This window comes from Bicyclus anynana, chromosome 14, assembly GCF_947172395.1.
Source record: "Bicyclus anynana chromosome 14, ilBicAnyn1.1, whole genome shotgun sequence".
In the NCBI taxonomy this organism is placed as follows: Eukaryota; Metazoa; Arthropoda; class Insecta; order Lepidoptera; family Nymphalidae; genus Bicyclus; species Bicyclus anynana.
Genome location: NC_069096.1, coordinates 4,665,807 through 4,688,367, shown reverse-complemented (window position 1 = coordinate 4,688,367; position 22,561 = coordinate 4,665,807). Strand labels below are relative to the sequence as shown.

The following is a 22,561-nucleotide window of genomic DNA, read 5'->3' as shown; positions in this document are numbered from 1 at the left end:
TGCTTTCTACACTTCTGGACTGAGCTTGTTTTTTTTCTTTTCAGTTTTTGTATAATTTATGCAGCGGGTTTTTTTATTTGTTTAATTAATTTATTTATTTGTTACTTATAATGCACTCAAGTTTTAAAAACCCCTATTACGCTACCGTTACATAATCCACTAGGTATTAGAAATTAATGTACAGACAGACAGAACTTTGATGATACCTATATAATAATATAAATAGAAACTATATTACGGTCTATGGGGCGTGCTTTGGTATGGGACGCAACCAAAATGATATCACTATTTCGAGACCTAAACCAGACATTTTCCTTTTTTCCAATCAAACTAAACGTATAGTACGAGTATTTGTAATACTTTCTGTGCCGTGGAATACTAACATTCCGAAGAACCACAGTATGAATGTGAATAAATATTATGAATCTATACTAATATTATAAAGCTGAAGAGTTTGTTTGTTTGATTGAACGCGCTAATCTCAGGAACTACTGGTCCGATTTGAAAAATTCTTTCACTGTTAGATAGCCCATTTATCGTGGAAGGCTTTATTTTATCCCCGAGTTCCAACGGGAACGGGAACCACGCGGGTGAAACCGCGCGGCGTCAGCTAGTTAACTATAAATGGCTATGTGGTTTGTACGCCGTAGAAGTAGGTGCGAGAGGATTACCAGCAAAATCTCTTCATAACTAGCTTAAAGACCTTGGCCTCACTAGAACGGCAGCAAGGTCTATATTAGAAAGGGTATCTAAACCTGCTCATGTAGGATCTTACTAAAATTGGCTAAGCAGGGAGAATAACTCGGGTGGAGAAGGGGAGTGTTGGTTAACTGTCAACGACGTCCTTAACCCTACATCATCGATCACAAGTCCGGGAATCTGCTCGGTGTTTTTCTCACTGCTACACGATGGATCCGGCACCCGCCCAGTGAATCCATGAAATGCTAAAATATTTCGTCTTCTAATTTATTTATTATTAATAAGTATTTATAATAGAAATTTTGCATGTGTGCGCTTAGTGTAGTAGTTAAATTCGGATCACGTTTTGCGTTGCTAGTAGTACACGTAACATATCTAATAGTTGAAAATCTTTGAGTAAACATATTTGAAGAAGTTGACAACAACAAAAATGTAAATAACATTATTTATAATCGTGTCTTCCGTTTCTTTCCAAAAGTTATAATGGCTCTGTACTTACATGAAGGTCGAAGTTTCTAAGCCAAGAATAACTACGTACATAGAATTTGAATATGATCGAAAACGTACATAAACTTTTCGCGTACCGTACGGTGTGAGTTATAGGTAAAGTTCGCCAGAGCTTCGCATATTTACAAGATTTTAATCTCAGTTGGTATGTGTTATCATGTGTGAATTATATGCTAAACACCATCGTATAGCATTTTCTTACTTTATCATTATCAACCCCTACTACTAAGCTCGAGTCTCCTCTCAGAATAAAAGGGGTTAGGCCATAGTCCTCCACGCTGACCTAATGCGGATTGGCAGACACACGCAGAGAATTAAGAAAATTTTCTGGTATGCAGGTATACTCACGATGTCTTTCCTTCACCGTTTGAGACACGTGATATTTAATTTATTTAAATGCACACAACGTAAGTTAGAGGTGCATGCATGCTCCGGACCGAATTCGAACCCACACCCTCTAGAGTTGGAGTCAGAGGTCATAATATGAAATCCACTGGGGGAATCCCGTTCCCGTGGGATTACAGGAATAAAATGCCTATGCCTATAACACTCACAAATAACGTAGCTTTCTAGCGGTAAAAGAATTTTTAAAATCGGGTCTGTAGATCCAGAAATTACCCCTACAATACCACAAACTTTACCTCTTTAAAATATTAAGTAGTAGATATCACCAAGATTTCTGAGGACCAAGGTCTCGGAGAGACCGAGATAAGAGGTTAATGATTAGTATAGATAAAAATCTTAAAAGTGACCCGAGCTGGGAATCTAACCGCATCGTACCGGTACGCCAATCGCTTGGCGATACGTCTTTGCCGGTAGGGTGGTAACTAGCCACAACCGAAGCCTACCACAAGGCCAGACCTGATCCAATATAGAAAATATTCAATCCTAATCCTAAACCTTTCTGTATCCGAACCCGGAACCTCTATGTAGAGAGCTACAGCACAACCAACTGCGCCAGAGAGTTCGCTATATTAATAAAATTAGTCTTTGTTGGCCACAGATTAAAGAATAATAGGCAGATAGAGTGCACGGATCACGGCAATGATGCAGCCATTCCTAATACAAATTCAAAAACTAATACATGAAACTAATACATGAGAAAAATGACGTCTTGTGTTTTTGAATATTTTAAAAATTGTTCTCAAAAACTAAATAAATAAGATGGAGTATATTTTTATAGGTAAAATTATTATTGATTATTAGTCTAATAAAATATTTATTTACGTAATTGTTGTTAGGTGTTAAATCTTGAAATACAAATTATGAAAAAAGTACGGATGTAAAGGAGAAGCGTGACGTTTGTTTTTCATGGGTTTCACCGGTCTCACTGTGTGACTTGTAAAATACTCATTCTGTATCATTCTCTAATCTGTGTTGCTGGCAGACATTATGTAAACGCAGGTAATCTGTTTAAACAGGTGCGGTTGAATGCGGTGATTGATATGTAATATCTAATATCTATACATTATCTATGAGTATACATATATTACATTAGTATACTGTATACCAATATTTTAAAGCTGAACAGTTTGTTTTGTTGAATTTCGGTTATCTTTGGAACTATAAATTTATAGTTGTTTGAATTGTAAAAATCGTTTATGTTGAATAGTTCATTTACCGAGGATGGCATTGACGAGGAGTATGAAACCTTTGATTATAATGTCAATTTATTTAATCAACATGAACATCACACGTTTTAGCAGCATCGTGGGTTTAGTTTTTTTTCGGCCTCCGTAGCGCAGTGGTATGCGCGGTGGATTTACAAGACGGAGGTCCTGGGTTCGATCCCCGGCTGGGCCGATAGAGGTTTTCTTAATTGGTCTAGGCCTGGCTTTGCATCATCACTTACCATCAGGTGAAGTTGCAGTCTAACTTGTAAAGAATTAAAAAAAATGCTCATATCCCCTCACCTAAGCTGTAAAGAGCCACAAAATAAGTTCATAATGATGAATAACTTACAAACTTTGCCTACTAACTTTTTATGTACTTATTTAAGATTGCAAAAGATGTAGGGAGTAGGTGAGTTGAAATATTAGGTACCTTTCTGCGGTGAGTGTTGTTGGAGCCAACTAGTCTGTTTTTAGGGTTGTATTATTTTTAACCGATTTCAAAAACGGAGGAGGTTGTTAATAAGAATCGATTATAGTCGATGTTAAACCAATAACGTGTTAATTTAAGCCGTTTCTGAAAAACCTACATCTTTATGATATCTTTACATGGCTTGAATGTATACATCATCGGGTTAGCACCGCCTTTAAATTGATCAGCAGGTTATCAACAGCAAAGTAGCCACAGGCAGCAGTAGTAACATAAAATGTTATATTTCGCTTTTTAGTTTAGTCGGTACGTTTTATGTTTTTGAAGTCAAATCAATTTTTTTTTAATTATTATATTTGAAGTTTATGTAGTATGTATAAAGTTATTGACAGAATCATCATCATCATCATCATATCAGCCGATAGACGTCCACTGCAGGACATAGGCCATATGTAGAGACTTCCAAACATCACGATCCTGGGCTGCCTGCATCCAGCGAATCCCCGCGACTCGCTTGATGTCGTCAGTCCATCTGATCAACCAACATACTTATCATCATCATCGTCAGCCGATGGACGTCCACCGCTGGACATAGGCCTCTTGTATGAACCATGGTCTCGAGCTGCCAGCATCCAGCGGCTCCCTACAACGCGGTCGATGTGGTCAGTCTACCCAGTCGAGGATCGACCAACACTGCGTTATCTAGCGCGGTACACGAACGACATAGCTCGCTCCATCGGTCGAGCCTTCTCTTGAGACCCATACTATAGTTAATAGATGGTTAACTATAGTATGGGTCTCAAAAGAAGGCTCTTATAATATCTGTATGTCATAACTGGCAACATGTGCTGGCCGAGACTTTCGAATTTGTAGTGGTTAATGTTTCTCTCCTATTGATGATTATTTATTATTCTCCGTTAAACAGAAAGTCGTTAAATATCACCATCATCATCATTATCAGCCGATAGACGCCCACTGCTGGATATTTTGCCATGCCTTTCGGGTCGACCAACACTGCGCTTTCCGGTGCGGGGACGCCATTCTAGCACCTTGGGACCCCAAAGTCCATTGGCTCTTCGAACTATATGGCCTGCCCATTGCCACTTCAGCTTCGTGTCTCGCTGAGCTATGTCAATCACTTGTGTTCGTTTGCGGATCTCCACTTTCTGATTCGTTCACGCAGAGAAACTCTAAGCACTCGCTTAAATATATGAATTAACAACTGATAATAATTGTTGAAGCCGTTATAACCCAATGGATATGACCTCTGCCTTCGATTCCGGAGGGTGTGAGTTCGAATCCGGTCCGGGGCATGTACCTTTAACTTTTCAGTTGTGTGCAATGTTAAATATCACGTGTCTCAAACGTGAAACGGTGAAGGAAAACATCGTGAGGAAACCTGCATACAAGAGAATTTTCTCTATATAATTTATAGACGCAGTAGGAACTGTGCCAACACTAACTAGGTGTGACGTGTTGTAAATTAGAGATTGTTATGTAAACGAGACTTTATTACTACATTAGAGTTTACTCTACCGCGTTAAAATACGTGCACTTTCGTTCCTAAACGCATTGTATTTCAGACTATATACATCCCGGATTTTTCTATGGATATTTTAAATAATATATCTAACTCAAAATACCAATTTTCAGGAGTCATCAGTGGCGGCACTTACAAATTTGTCGCCAGTAGGCGTTAGGTACTATTTAATTTTTGCAGTCCCTACTGAAATCTGAAATTCGATAGGTTTCGAATCAATACAATTACCTTAATTAGTGTCAATAAAATTGCAAGTTTTAATATTTTTGTAAGACTGTACAGGGCGTTCTGGACTAAAATATTAAAATTATTGTTACATTTTCTTCATTTCTGTAGAAGAGAAAGTTTTTTGGGTCAAATTTGCCACCCTCTAAAATCTGCCGCCCTAGGCTCCAGCCTACTTAGCTTACTGGTAAATCCTCCACTGAGAGTCATGTCTGTCTAACATTTGAAATCTATATCTAGATATACTTCTATACTTACATTATAAAGCTGAAGAGTTTGTTTGGTTGAACGCGCTAATCTCAGGAACTTCCAAAGGTCCAATTAGAATAATTCTTTCAGTGTTAGCCCATTTATCGAGGAAGGTTATAAGGCTATATATTATCCTCGTGTTCCTACGGGAACGAGAACCACGCTAGTAAAAAAATAATGATACTAATGCTATCTCTTAGGTTATTTTTTCATTCTTTACAAGTTAGCCCTCGACTACAACCCCACCTGATGGTAAGTGATAATGCAATCTAAGATGGAAGCGGGCTGACTTGTTAGTAGTAGGATGAAAATCCTCCACTCCTTCCCTCCTTGGCGTTACGTCTTTGTCGGTAGAGTGGTAACTAGCCACTGCCAAAGTCTCCCACCAGCCAGACCTGGACCAATTAAGGTATTGGGAATAGTAAAATAAAACAGTGAATATTATTTCAGTGTCTTTTAATCTCATAGACCTTATATCATATATTACATCAACACATATACCTTAAAACATTTCAATGACTAGAACAACGGTTTACAATAAATAATTATCATAAATCTTAAACATTTGACATTAGACAACGACATTTATACTATAAAGTATACAGTAATAGATTCCTTCGAGTTTATAGATTGTGATAAAGTTCAATAGAAAATTAAATATGTATTTTTTATCAAAAAGCATTTTATAAAAAGCATTATCCATATGGCTTTTGTTCAGTATTTCAGAACTGAATTATAATAATATGTTTTAACTATTTCCGAACGACGCATTGGCCGTCTCGTTCTCGCAATCTCTTGGTCTCTCTCTCTCTTCAAGATGACGAATAAAAGCACATCATGAAAAGTGCTCTTCGAGTTTTATTTAAAAATATGTTTACATAGTGAACCAGTTACCTTATAACATGCTATATCAAACTAAATAAGTGAAGTAAAAATGATTTTGAGAGATATGAAATCTCTCTAAATCCTACTAATATTATAAACGCGAAAGTTTGTATGGATGTTTGGATGTTTGTTAACGCCGCTACTACTGAAGCGATTTGGCTGAAATTTGGAATGGAAATGAATTTTACTCTGGATACATAGGCTACTTTTCATCCCGAAAAAATCCGTTGATCCCCGAGATTTGCGAAAACTGATGACTTTGATGATATGAATGTCTGTTACTCTTTCACGCCTCGACTACTGAACCGAATTAGCTGAAATTTGGTATTGACATATATTATAGCATATTTGGTATTGACATATGGATTAACACATAAACTACTTTTATCCCGGAAAAATCCATGGTTCCCGAGAGAATTGTGAAAAACTAAATTCAACTTCCGCTAGTATTTTTATATTGTGGTTTTAATTCGCCGTCTGACTTTTAGTCACGTTACAAAAAAGTTGATTTATATGCCATGATTCATGTACTGTGTGCATCCGAATGTCCGGGGTCATCCGGGGTAGATAACAGTGTAGCATGCCTTTTGTGACAGGCGTCGATTTATAGTAACAGCTCTGAATTGTGCCATATTTTTACCCGACTGCGTCAGAAGGAGGGTAATGTATGTGTGTATGTGCGGTGGCGTGCACTTCATAGATGCATAAACGCAATGCATACCCTGAAGATTCATTAGGTACCTATATTGGAGGAGGATGTTTCCATTTTATACAATTTTTAGGTACAGTGCATACCCTAGTTAAAAACTTTATGCACGCCCCTGTGTATGTGTGTATGTATGTTCATTTCTTTGGCACGCCCTACACCAAACAGCCGGACGGACTTTGACATGTGAGGTATCATCGAGTTTATTAGAGTTGTGGTAGTGACAAAGGCTATATAAATTTTCAAAATGGCGCCTGTAATTGAAAAAAAGGTGGGGGTAATTTTTTTTACTTTACCCATAATAATATAGGTATCAAATGAAAGGTCGTAAAAAGATGATTTTAAAAACATATATATTTTATAATGTTTTAACACAAATTTTCAAAAAAAACGTACCAATTATATTGGGACCATCGGAGTAAAATTTATTTTGAAAGAAGCAAACTCCGCGGCTATCAATGAGGTAGTCACGGCCGTCTTCGAAGCAGTGTTTTTTGCAATTCCTGCTGGAATTCGTCCATCTTCGTGTAGAACATTTCCGACATAGCAGAAAATGACTGTTTCAAAGAATCCATCTTGAATCAATATTGCGAACACTTGTGTAAAATTTTGTGGTTATGAAATACAAATAAATTATCACGAGGATCATCATCACATTAGCTGGTACGTATTTTAAGTCACTGGGACATAATTTAGTGAAAATAAGTTATACTTGAAACTTCCTATTATAATTAAAAATAAAATAAACAGCGTTTCAAAAATGTGTGTTGCTTATTTCACGCCTACCCTTGAAAAAAAGTAACACCACAGTAACAATTCTACAATACCAAAAAGTTTTAATAGTTCTACACTCAAAATATTTTATACACTTTCTATTTTTACACATTAACAGGGAAAAGCTTTTAGAGGCGTTAGTTACATAAATGAGTATTTGCTTAAAATGAATATTGACCTAAAATATTGCAATTTAGAAACGCGACTAAAGGCCTTTTATTAGAAAAATGTAAATTTACTTGATGTGTTTTGGAGTCATTTTGATAAAATATTTTTTAATCTTTAAGGGATCTTCAAAGGGTAAACGAATTATAGAGTTGTCTGTCTTTATCCAATTATAGGTATGTTATTAAAAAACCTTTTTCTCATGAACGCGGAGGGGAAATTAATATAAATTAAATCACTTATATGGCGCATGTATCATTATTATTTCCCATTGTCAAAAATAATGAATAATGAATTCAGCTAGACCACCTGTGGCTAGACGCAAAGAAGTCAAATGACAAATTACTGTAAAGTCTCATTGGAACAATGTGCTTTTACGGTGTTTTCATTGTATATTTGATATACCTAGAATTAAAATAAAAGTATGGAGCCCACGGTACACGAGTCAGATTCGCACTTTTTTTTAATTTAACAACAAATACAAGTATAACAAGTAATTTCTGAACATAATGTTCAAAGTACATCGCAAAATAAGTCAATGAATAATTTACGGCTGTTCAAATTCTATACTAATATTATAAAGCTGAACAGTTTGTTTGATTGATTGAACGCGCAAATCTCAGGAACTACTGGTCCGTTTTGAAAAATACTTTCAGTGTTAGATAGCCTATTTATCGAGGAAGGCTATAGGCTATATTTCATCCCCGTATTCCTACGGAAACGGGAACTACGCGGGTAAAACCGCGCGGCGTCAGCTAGTAAACTGAAACAAGAGAGAGAGTTCGATAATTACAAGGGTTGAATGAACTTTTCTCATTTACTAGGTAGGTAAAAAGGTAGTCTTAGTTACCTATACAACATTACTATAACAATGCATTATTCCACACATTAGTAATAAAAAAAAATGAAAAAACATTTTTGTACTTAAACAACTATTACGAAGTTCCATAAATAATCTAATTTCTTTGGTAACTAACTACTTGACTAACTTAGTTGTACATGTTTATTTATAATAATATATTTATTTATACTAATTTTAAACTCAACTATATACAATCAGTTATGTGTAACACGTGCTTTAAGTGAAACATATATGGATTTTATGCACGCGCTCGTGAATAATTTTCCTTAATAACAAACGCACTAGCCGTCTCTACAATTTTCGAAAGTTCCCCTCAATTTCTCCAGGATGCCATCCTCAGATCCTGACATGAAAAAAATGGGACCACCCTGGAAGTAAACCCTTCAAAACAAAAAAAAGAATTTTCAAAATCGGTCCATAATTGACGGAATTATCGCTGGACATACATAAAAAAAAACATACATACAGCCGAACGTAGAACCTCCTCCTTTTTGGAAGTCGGTTAAAAATATAATATTACACGTATTTTTCGTGGAGCGCAAGCAATATTAGTAAAGCTAAATGTAGTAAGAAGTAAAAGTATCTGTTTTCTGGTAAACCACCAGAAATTAATTAAATAAAATTATTATGTCTAGAAAAAAATACTTTTATTTTGGCAAGAGTTTTGCATATATATATGTGCGTATATTATAGGTATATGTATTAGATTTCTCCAAAATAGTTACACTTCTTAAATATACTATTTTAAGTTGTTTTTGGTTACCTACTTTAATTATTTCTTTCACATCAATTAAAATAGATTTTCATAAATACATCTTCAAAGTCAACATGGAATGTTATTACACTTATAATGTTTGACTAGTTAGGCCATACAAACCTAAAAATCTATTAATTTATCTTTATAAAATCGTTCACAAAGGAACTACAAATCCTCTACGTACCAGCGGCGAAGAGTTCAAATTAGCCGACTCCCGTCGGGTTACCTTTAAAAATCCATGCATATTTATTGTTGTACTGTATCAAATCAAATCATAGTTTATTTGCTCAAAACATGTGGTTACAAAAGATGACAAACAAATATATATGTACAATGTTTTCGCCTTGAAGGGCGTGCAAATTTCACAAAACATTACTTAGAAACTATATCATCACAGAAACATATTATCAATCATAATACTTAATTAAAACTTTTAACATTTTGTAGTAGCATCATTGGAGTTGTAGTCCTTTACATCGAGATAACCAATGCACTAAAGAGATAGTTAGCATGCCATTTAAAATAATAATAACTACGATTGTGACGCAATTAAGAAAATACAAAAAAAAATCGAGAAATGAATAAATATATATGTCAAAAAAAATGTGTATGAGAAACCGGTATTTGTAACATGCTATATGAATTTCCTTTTCTGAGAGACGGCATACCTCCATCTAAATTCCATTCGTCGCCACTGGTATGTGCTGTATCCTTTGTACGTATTACACCAACTTGATAATACATATAAGATCTTTATATACATATAACACATTTAGAAATATAGATCATTATAATACACTTTGGTAACTTTTGAGTATATAAATATTCTAGGATGCTACACTTAATTTGTTGCGTAAACTCTCAAAGGCGTCAAAAAGAACGCAATCAATAGATAGATTTATACATTTATTAATATTTATAGATTTATAGATATATACACATCTACTATATTATAAAGCGTCAGATATATATCTCAGTAAACGCGCGTGTGCCAAAGATAGATATTTATACCTATCTAATCGTTTCGTTAAAAAGCGAAGGGATCGGAAGGATTCAAATTTATGTTCTAATCAACGGATTTTATACCCCATACAGCGCGTCATTCATCGTTATCTTCTCTGTTCGATACAGACTTCCTTTTTAGACCAGGCGCTGTAAGGAGTTGAGTGTGCATAGTACGAGGACAGCATTCTGTTTACAGTTGCGAATTCAGAAAAGCATACAGATTATGAATCTGCAAGTCGCCCGGAGGTTTATTGGTATATTCTTTTTTTATAAATCACCCTGTTCGATATTGAGTGAATAGACTAATCAAATGCTTTGTAATAATTTTATATTTATTATTACAAACACTAATAGCTAATTAATTAATGAAAACACAATAAGTTAGTTAGTTTTATAATATTTCTTCAAAAAAAGTAAGTATTAAAAAGGTCGGACCATTATACCAGGCAACATCCAGATTTATTTCTTTGAGTTAAAAGTTTGAGTAAACTGAGAAACAAAATGCGGTCTTCATATTATACACACTCATCTTGTTGCAGCGCCTGGTCTATTTAGCAACATTCGCACTTTGAAAAATAGTTTGCTACGAATTCCAAATAAATTAATACTCATGAAAACTTTACATTACAGATAATTGTTATTATATCTACTTACTTGTTATAACAGATAACATCAGTAGTAAATGATTAATTAATTATAATTATAAAGTATATAGATTCCACGTGTTCAAAGTATGCAATCAAATGGAAACTGAAATATAACACGTAGTTGTCATTCTAATTACAAATTGAAACACGTACGTACTATAATCCTACACAAACCATTTTAGAAATATTCAAATTGCACTGCATTTTACAACCAAAAGTACAACAACACAAATTTACAGAAAAGAAGGCAAAATGGGCCTTTATTATATTTAATTTATAAGCAGCTCGATAGTATTTTTTACGGTTATAAGATACAAATTGCTGATGAGAAAATAATTTGCAGAATTTTCGGAACCCGCATTAATTAGATAAATATTTTTTTTTGTTTCGTCCCGTTTCGTCGTTCCCTCATCTACAAATAAAACATAGACAATACAGTAAAAGTGCTTGAGCACAGCCAATATCACCAATATACCAAATCATATCCGGTGTAAGCTGTCAATGTCATGTAATATTGTCAAATGTCAGTATGACACAAGTTAAAAAGAAACATTAAATCGTAGACAGAGAAGCATTAAACAAAAATCCTTAAATTGCTTTAAAAACATCATAAACACGCTAAATACGCGAAGATCACTGTCAATCTGTCAGGGTGTGAGTCACAAGCAAGCCTTGATAAAAATTCTTAATTTATGTTGTCAGCTAATGAAAACAATACATTTTATTTAATTAATTAAAAAAAATGCGGATTTTTTTTTTATTTTGTGTTTTAAGTCCTATATTTTATGTTTTTTTAAGATAAAAATAATTTGTTCTGCTTAGTTGACACTTGGAATAAAGGCCCAGCCTCCATACAAAATTGGTAAGTACATGTCGTTTACGTGCACAGCATAATGGGGATGATGACTAGGTTTGAACATATTGATATTTATGATACATTCAGGTAAATGTTAACTAATATATACTTAAAAAGCAAAGATTGTCTGGATATTTGCAAAATAAATGAGATTATAAAATTTCAAAATCTATTAAAAATATTTTATCGTAATTAGATGAAAATTCATACACTTTTAGATTCCTTACACTAAATTTGACATCTTTTAATATATGAACTATAAACATAAACGCACAAATAACAAAGATATCAGCAATTTTGTTTGAACGCTCATACAAATCTAACGATTATTATATTACCTACGACGTCATTAGTTCGTGCCATTTTGTATGGGGCATTTTTCAGGGATCCGCGGCAGCGCCGCAAATCAAACCCTTTATATCCCTGTAGCTCCGAAAATAATGATCGCAGATACCATGTTACTTTTACAAAATTGCTTTACTATTAGCATACTCTTAATTTATATACAATTTAAAAAACTGTCATCATCCCTATTGACGTTACGTCGATATTAAACTGTCCATTGTCCAATCATCTATCGCATCAACTGACGAGATCAAGGGTTATTGTATACATGCATGCACGCTTCCCAGAGCATCGGGCTTACAGCGCTTAGCAGACCACACGGTACGGGGATAGAATCGATTTATTGGACGGCGGTTGTAATTAAAAGCATTGCCTATCATAGTTTACTTACCTAACAGAATACATTACGGTGCTTAATTGGTTGTACATTTACTAAACCAGACAAGTATATAAGTAGACTAGCGGACGTCTGCGACTTCATACGCCCTTAATCCTGTTTAATCCGGCCCTATCCCAAAATCTGTTCTAAGCGGCCACCTACTAACTATAGACTACATCCCTGCCAAATTTCATCATTGTACGTCAAGTGGATTTCGAGATTTCGTGATGAATGAACTGAATGAGAAATGAACCTTTCGCATTTATATATTAAGATGAGGTAACATCAAATTTCATCGTATCAGCCGATAATCCACTGCAGGACATGAGCCTTTTGTAGGGACTTCCAAGCATCACGATCCTGAGCCGCCTGCATCCAGCGAAACAGTATATATGACTGCATGTCAACAGCCTGCAGACTGTTGACATAAAAGTATTCAGAATTGTTACCGGATGTTATCAATATTCTGATAGCTGGATACAGTCTGTGATACGTGACGAACACGATGTCAATATACCAACTATTCCAGTGACTAGTCTATAAATACAAGCCTCTCCTGATAGTGGGGCACGTTCCAATCATTCCAGTATTACAGCGATAACAATAGGGTACTAAATAGATACAGTATTCAATTAAGTGAAAGTAATTAGTTAAGTGATCAAATCAGTGATTAAGTAAATCACCAGTGTGTGCGTGTACATTACAAATCTCTAGAAATATGCCCCGCTGTCTCTAGCCATTTGAACACCATTGTACTCGTAGGAAGAACGAAGGCATGTCTATTCCAAGATCCCCAAGACTGTGATGGACCTGCCTGAATGATGCATAGCTTTAAGCAATGTGTCAAAAATCATTTACTTAGTCAAGGTCACTACACCATTGACGAGTTCCTCAATGATAAAGATGCTTGGAGGCCATTGGATCAGCTTCCCCCTTCACACAGGAAGTAAAACTATAAGATATTGTAATGTTGTCATCAATTGTATATTATAATATTGTATGATTTTTTTAAAAGAGCAACTGTTGAGTTTCTTGCCGGTTTCTTCTCAGCAGAACCAGCCTTCCGAACCGGTGGTAGAATCTTTACAAATACTCAACTGACGTATCAAAAGTGCTTGTAAACTGAGCCTACTTGAAATAATAGAATTTTGATTTTTGAATTTTGAAACTTTGTTGATCTGACCATTTGGCCTTTTACCAATACCTTTCACATCAACCTAATAATATATAAATATATCCTGTTTCTTACCTAAATAATAATTTAAAGAAACAGGAGTTTTAAACTTGTCTGTTTAATTTAAAATACAGCTAAGTACGTACAACAGAATAAGCACCGCTATAAAAGACTTAATATCATACATAGATGACTAGATCAGTGCAAATCTCATCTGAGCTAAAACATTTATACATCTATACCTACCTATTTTAGTAAGCTTCCGTTACAAACATATAAGATATTTCATAAACAGAAGGCAGTTTTGCGCTTGCATTTTGTCGAGGTTAGATTTGCAATTACTTTTTAGGTATATAAGTAACAGAATGTCTCACAACTTTATCGTTGTTAACAGCGTTGCCAATTTGTAAGGAATCTCCCAAATTGCAGGGAATTTACCTTCAATTATAGACTATTCTCCACTTTTGAGGATTGGTTCTATGCCTTTAATTTTACATCTATCGACAATACACTTAACAACTACTATTGGAGACTTAATAAATAAAATACTCAATATAATCCGGTTAATTTTTAATATAATCCATAAAATATATACGAATATATACGAATCGTCATATTATATACGAATAATATGACGATAACCCTAAAAAATATCAATGAATACTTCATCAATTTTACTTTTTTCTTGATTTCTCCACGAGGGGAATTGAAATATCTTCTTTCACCAAGTTGGGGAATTTTGCTTCGATTTCTGCGGAATTAGGAAAATAGGCATTGGCAAAGCTGCAGGCTAATTCATTAACTTTGACGTATGTTAGTTGACATAAACGAAGTTTATGTTGCAAATTCGGTACCTACGACTACTTCGTGGATATCGTACAATTGGTAGATGACATTTCTCAGTTGATTTGATGTATATTTTAATAGATTGTTAATAACGACCAAATTAGTGAATAGTCAAATAACGAAGTTTTTTCCCACCCATTTTCATTCATGGCAAGCTATGAAGGTTGTTTTGATATTAATGGCGCTAGTAAAATTGAGTTCGATTATCATCTTATGATATATTCTTGCACTAATAATATTTTAAGTCTAGAAGAATATATATTATTTATGTAGCGATTATTAATTAAAAAAAATAATGCAAACGCAGAACATTTGCTCTTGTTTGCGAAATTCTTATATAAATAACAAAAAATATTATATCCAACAATGTTAAACTTTCTCTAGACCTATTGAATACAGAAATATTCCAAGAAGTAGGTACGCACTAATACTTCGGTGTTGTAAAGTTAACGATATGGAGGAACCCTGGATAAATCATTATTTCTACTATAGTGTTGTAAATAGATATAGGAAATAACATTGGTCACAGTTTGGTCAGGAAGGTCGAGTATAAGATAATCTATATCATGGAGACCGTTCAGTTCGGTTTTAATAAAGCAATGTACTTACATTTATATACCAGAATGCCTAGTGACAGTTTTCATACTGTGACGGTCGCGTAACGTAAACGCGAAATTATAAGGAATTGAAACAGCGCCATCTAGTAATAAAGAACAGCTGTTTCAATTCTATATAAATTCACGTTTACGTTAACGCGATAGTAACAGTATTAAAATATTGAAATCTCCCACTAGGCGAATAGTATATAGTCGTAACACGATACTCATAAAATTATTCATTTTTGAACTCAAAATGAGAAATGAAAATCGCTCAAAACAGTAGATACGCGACTTAGATTACGTCTTGATACTCTTTCTTTATTTTCAAGTGTCGTTAATTTTTATAAATATTTATATTGCAAACATTTTTCTTGATACTATGCAAAAGCTTTGACGTGAATTATTGATGTGTCCGACAGTCGACAACATAAGAGAGGCGTTTTTGACACGATGGTCATTTAAAATAGGAAGGGTAAAGTGGTACATTACTTTTCAATCGTACACTTTTTCAATTAAAATTCAACTAAACATTCAATAGTCACTAGGCTATATTTTCAATTTTACAAGCAGAATAAATAAAGAGGTCCTCTTATCTCTAAAAATTTCAAAATTGTAAATATAAAATAATTGATATATATTACTACATAGTTCAACTTTAAACCAAACGGTCGCTGTGACACAGATCAGTAGAAAGCTTTTACAAAACAATCTAAAACAGCAACACTCGACTGAACCACGCGCACAGTTATTGTCTTTTACACATAAAACATACCAAGATATACACATATAAAAATGACTCTACAAAATCTCCTGCTTGACATTAGCGCGTTGCGGCCAAGATAATAACAGCTGTTCGTCAGCAGTGTTGTCCACGGATATGTTTTCTGACAGCGCACGAGAACAGGACATCGTCCCTAAGAGAGCTCCGCTAGATCGCGAGTGCTGTCTACAGAGCGGGCGACGCGACGGCGATTCGCATTCATCCGACATCGCTCTAGTGACAGTGATGCGTGGTGATTGCCGTCGTCTACGCTCTCTAGGGACGCCTTCTTCGAGACCGAGCGCGCGACCAAGTACAACATGCGGCGGCGCTCTTATTAAAGGGATCGCGGATTGCCTAACTTTAGGCGCATCGATTTCCAAGGGTTCCTGCAACATGTTGCAAGACGCCGCGCGCTGTGCTGGTCGCTCGGAGCCCCGCGAACCCATGGCCGCGGCATCGGACAAGCGACGAGTTGTAGGTGGTCTAATGCAGCCCGAACCAGCTGACAGAGATGGTCGTCGAGAGCCGCAAGCGCTCGGTGTTCGCGCTTGAATCTCCTGCGTCACCTCGCTTTTTGTCATTCGTTTTCGCCGATAGTTACGTAGCGCATCCCTCAACGCTCTACTTCGAACTCCGTACAGGATGCCGTTGACCGGTGGAGCTGCAGCCAAAAGTGCCGCGGACAAAGCGGCAAGAGGCTGTGGCGGTACCGCGATCGCAGGCCATATTAATATGCAGTAGTAAGGAAAGTATAATATCGCCAAAGTTCCTAGAGGTTGTAGGATAGCTGACAATGCTTTTCGACGCGGAGGAGGTGGAGTGGAAAAGGGATTGCGTTGATGAGTGACAGTGACCTGTGCGGACAAGGTTACTTCGTATATCGCAGCTGCTATTCTGTGTCGGTGGTAGCGGGCTATTCGGAGTATTTTCAGGCTGCAGAGAAGAACCAATACCGTGGGTAGCAAAAGAGTTAGAAATGCATAAACGAGGCAGAATCCTAACGCAGTGGGGCCCGCGCCGCAGTCCGGCGCGCAGCCGCCGATGCCGATGCTGTAGATCAGCGGCGGGTGGGCGACCGCCAAAGGTGCTAGAAGAGCTGCAAGCGCGACCCAACCAGTCACGACGCTGATTATCACCTAAAGGAAGAAAAACATATTAAAAAAACCATTCTAAATTTGTTAATCAAACGTACAGATAAACCTAAAACTAATAATTATTGTCATTCAGCATTATCATTATCAACCCATATTCGGTCCACTGCTGAGCTCGAATCTCCTTTCAGAATGAGAGGGGTTAGGCCAATAGTCCACCACGCTGGCCGACTTCACACGCGCAGAGAATTAAGAAAATTTTTGGAGGTTTCCTCACGATATTTCCCTTCACCGATTGAGACAAGTGATATATAATTTCTTAAAATGCACACAACTGAAAAGTTGGAGGTGCATGCCTCGGACCGGATTAGAATCCACACCCTCCGGAATCGGAGGCAGTGCTCGTATCCACTGGGCTATCACGGCTCCTAATAATTATTGTAGTCGTACCAAAATCATTCTATACTAAGCAATTGAAATTTTTTAGATCGTGTCTCAGTCAAATACATACTTATTATTTACATTTATAGAAAAGTCGGTAGGAGCTCCCTCGCAGATCTAGATAGAGAGTATACAATAATATTATATTATGGATAATCCCAAACTGCTAGTTACCTTCTTGGCGGAGACCATGGCGGCGTAGTGCAGCGGTGCGGCGATGGCAGCGGCGCGGTCCGCGTGCAGACCGCACACGGTCCACAGCTGCAGCGGGTGTGGCGCGTGCGACAGCTGATGATGCTAGTTACCTTCTTGGCGGAGACTATGGCGGCGTAGTGCAGCGGTGCGGCGATGGCAGCGGCGCGGTCCGCGTGCAGACCGCACACGGTCCACAGCTGCAGCGGGTGTGGCGCGTGCGACAGCTGATGATGCTAGTTACCTTCTTGGCGGAGACCATGGCGGCGTAGTGCAGCGGTGCGGCGATGGCAGCGGCGCGGTCCGCGTGCAGGCCGCACACGGTCCACAGCTGCAGCGGGTGCAGCGCGTGCAGCAGTGCGCCGCACACGCAGGTGCCGCCGCCTGCACCCAGCGCCGCGCCGCTCGCCAGTGCACCCACCGCACCCAGGTGCACCAGCAGCACTGATGACGCTGATGCTGGCTGCAACAATATAATACATTGTATATCGGAACTGCAGCGCTATTACATACGAGTAACTCGACAGTGTGAGCTTCGAACTCTTGCCTATCGCTCTCTATCTAACACGATTACAATGGTCAATATGTGCTTTTTAGGTTAAAACTTTTTCTCCTTTTCCTATAAAAATGGTTGAGGTGTCGTTCAATTTGGAAACGCATGTAAATATTTTATGAAAAAATTTAAGGGTCGTATAAGCTGTAAGGGACAGAGGCGATCTACCCTCTTTCTAGTTCTTTTTTTTTTCAACACCCTCGCGTTTTTGGCTGTTTAGGCAAACCACACTCACGACTTCGTTTTTTTTTATTAGGAGCTTCGCGGCGCCCTTTTGGTTTTTCACAATACTGTCACCGGGTTCCACTCGCTGGCTAGTTTGAAAGCATCTTCCCGATTAAAATTATTGTATTTTCGAATTTCAATGGCTTGTTTAACTACTCGGTTCGGTACGGTTTGAATGTTGTCCGCGCTTCAAATGCAGCCAGTTGCATCCTATTGATCCGTCCAATATAGACTGTTTGTCACGGCAGCTATTCCGGAAAATGTTTCCGGTGTCCCGTGCCCTACATACTAAATAAGGCGAACTACATTCACTCATACTCTCACGGACCTAACTATGTATATACCGCCGTTAAATTGTAAAATACGTTTGTTTATAATCTCACTCGTGATATTGTAATCTGTCCATATATTGTGAACTGAACCTATTGATTACAATTTAACGTGCTTTTTTCGGTATATTATAATCTATCGAAGTGAAACCGTTACATTACAATCTTGAAACGTAAACTGTCCGAACTTGCTGTCTATACTGTCACTTTACGTAAAATGACATTTATGTCATTTAGTTGAAAATACGATGTTAGATTATTGCATAAACAAAACTATGATAAAAACGATGTAGTGGCTCATTATTTGAATGGTACACCGAGATACATAATAGCCCTGCTGTTAACCTTCATTTTATTCACTTTAAGCTAGGGTTGAACGATACGATCCACGCAGACCCTCACGGGTCTCGGGGTTACCGGCTCGGTGATGGCCTACGGTGGTTTCAAGTAGGGTTTTATAAGTTTGCCATTGATGACATAAATATGTCCCGTCTTAGCTACCAGCACTGAACCAACTATGATAACAATATGTTTAGTTCAAGAAACTACATATTACGTCATCAACCCATATTCGGCTCACTGCTGAGCTCGAGTCTCCACTCAGAATGAGAGGGGTTAGGCCAATAGTCCACCACGTTGGCCCAATGCGGATTGGCAGACTTCACACACGCAGAGAATTAAGGTAATTCTCTGGTATGCAGGTTTCCTCACGATGTTTTCCTTCACCGATTGAGACACGTGATATTTAATTTCTTAAAATGCACACAACTGAAAAGTTGGAGGTGCATGCCCCGGACCGGATTCGAACCCACACCCTCCGGAATCGGAGGCAGAGGTCATATCTACTGGGCTATCACTGCTCACTATATGCTATCACTACATATTAACTACACTGTAAATAAAAAGGGTATAAAACGTGGCACAAAGCGGATATAATAGTGGGTCACAGCTTCCTACGGAAGCTGTACTAAATGCTTGCCCCGAACACGTCCGTTCCCGCAGAGCGTAGCAACTAGTGGTTGGTTACCTGCTTACCTTCTTTTTATTCACTTAAAACTGGAAGTTTATAAGTATGTGTTATAATGTCCCATTGTAACACCTCAGATTTATTTTTATTTATTAACCAGCAGGCGCCCGCGACTTCGTCCGGGTTGAATGGGGATGATGACTGGGTTTGAATATATTGATTTTTATGATACATTCGGGTAAATAAGGTCAATGGTTACTAATTTATACATAAAAACCAAAGATTGTCTTGATATTTACAAAATAAATAAGATTTCAAAATCTATAAATACCTAATCTTTTATCATAATTAGATGAAAATTCATACAGTTTTAGCTTCCTTACATTAAATGTAATTTTTTAATAAATAAACAATAAATATAAACGCACAAATAACAAAGATATTAGTAATTTTGTTTGAACGTTCATACAAATCTAACGATCATTATGTACCTACAAGGTCATTAAATCGTATAATTTTGTATGGGGCGTTTTGCAGGGATCCGTGACTGTGCCGCAAATCTGACCCTTTAAATTCCTGTAGCTCCGAAAGTAATGATCGCAGATACTTTTACAAAACTGCTTTCCTATTAGCATGCCTACTATTAATTTATATACAATTTAAAAAACTGTCATCAACCCTAGTTATTCACAAATACCGCGGGACCCATGGATTTTTCCAGAATGAAAATGAGTAAGTAGCCTGTGTTAATCCAGAGTAAAATCTATTTCCATTCCAAATTTCAGCCAAATCGCTTTAGTTGCTGCAGAGCAAAAGTAGGAACAAACATACACACTTACACACACACAAACTTTCGCCTTTATAATATTAGTGTGATTCCGGGTTATTTGAGCCAAGTGGCACGTCGATTCTCTTTCTACGATCGCTGACGCTTCGAAAACTAGAAAGATGTATGGTAATGACATTAGCTATCGACTGGTCACGTGATCAAGATCTGTATTTCCCATACATTTTTCTAGTTTCGAAGCGTTAGCGATCGTAGAAAGAGAAAAGACGTGCCACTTGGTTAGGGGCTGAATAGCTTTTGTTGTACCAGCATTTACGCAATTAAACGGTTGTCAAAACAACTTGCAAGTTAATTTTCTTTCGACAAAAGGAAAACAGCTGAAGCCCGTAAAGGAAAAGTTGAAAACAAATGGGGTGGGTAATTGCGCATATTTTACTTATTACGAAGAATATTCAAACCCAGGGAATTTGATAGTATTTCAAATCGTCTAGGCGTCCAGCATTTCTTTCTGATTGTCCTGCAACGTTGTATTTTAAGGTATTAGATGTATGAACAATTTATGTCTACGTTAAAACTTTATCATAACGGGGATTCCACGATACTAAATGGAGCTAGTGAGCTGGACTAAATTTACTCCAGCGTCGCATGGACCCTATTAGATTTGGAATAGGGAAAAATTAAGTATTTCTCAAAAAACATTACTTTTATCTCATGTAGAGCCAGAGAGCCAAGCTTTTACCTATAAACGCCCATATTTAACACTCTGTAATATTATATTGATTCTAACCTATATAGAGGTAAAGTTTGTGGTATTCTAGGATAATCTCTGGATCTACTAAACCACAAACTTTACCTCTTTATAATTGGTTGTTAATGATGATGACCTACCGCTAAAACGAACTTTTTCTAGTTGGAACCAGAAAAGGTACGTCGGATTTTGTTTATGTTAAAAAAAAGTATATTGATCTCATATTTATCTCTTTGGTTTGTGTATGTATGGAACTCAAGTACGACAATAGTAGATTGTTATACGTCGTCATCAACCCATATTCGGCTCACTGCTGAGCTCGAGTCTCCTCTCAGAATGTGAGGGGTTAGGCCAATAGTCCACCACGCTGGCCCAATGCGGATTGGCAGACTTCACACACGCAGAGAATTAAGAAATAGTTTAGTACAATATTCAATGATTTATTTTAATTCAAAATTAAATATACAATGTCTACAATTTTGGATATTAAGGGAGATGCAACATAATTTCCGACTACTGTGAAGATGAATAATGAGTATGTGAGGTAAATGTGGGAGATAATAGTTTAAAAAACTCCTTTCGTAAGTGAATCCATTCGTTGTTGTTTTCTTCACTTATTAAATTTTTCGTAGGTAAATATTTAAGTAAATGAGTCTGGACTTTGATAGTAACAGATTGAAAATTTCATTCATAAGCGTGATCGTCATAAGTGGGTTCTACTGTAATTATCATCAACGCGAGCTAAGCCATGTCATTGGATGCCGGCTTTTACTGAACTGTCAAGGCCATTTATCTAGCTAACTTAACTGGGTGACTGTATCACTAGGCAAAATTAGTTCAGACTATGATGCACCTGTTTATCCTAAAGCTTGGAAACTTTAACTAGTGTGGAATAATTTGCCTTCTTTTGTCCGTGTCAGTAATTCACTTGCCATTTTTAAGTTTCGTTTCGAACGACATTATTTGTCGTTGAATTAAAAATTTATTTTTCGAGGTATTTATTTTATTGCTATTTATTATTTATGTAGTAGGTATATATTATATATTATATTTTTTTTAGTTGTAATATATTATGTAATACATATGTAAATTTTAATATTATATTTACGTATTATATTATATTCATTTAATTATTTATATACATAATTACATATAATGTATTGCACCTTCCCGCTCTTTCTTAGCAAGTTCACTCGTCAGGGGTT

General features: G+C 36.6%; 1 protein-coding gene across 1 annotated transcript; it reads right to left on the bottom strand.

Annotated features, from left to right (window-relative positions):
- Positions 1–15,451: 15,451 nt before the first annotated feature.
- LOC112055152 (uncharacterized) lies at positions 15,452–18,841 on the bottom strand. Its single transcript, XM_024095155.2, has 4 exons — positions 18,815–18,841; positions 17,992–18,210; positions 17,730–17,843; positions 15,452–17,159 (listed from the first exon to the last, which is right to left on the bottom strand). Exons 1-4 carry the CDS (start codon positions 18,839–18,841, stop codon positions 16,059–16,061), a joined length of 1,461 nt encoding a protein of 486 aa, XP_023950923.2. The 3' UTR covers positions 15,452–16,058.
- Positions 18,842–22,561: the final 3,720 nt, after the last annotated feature.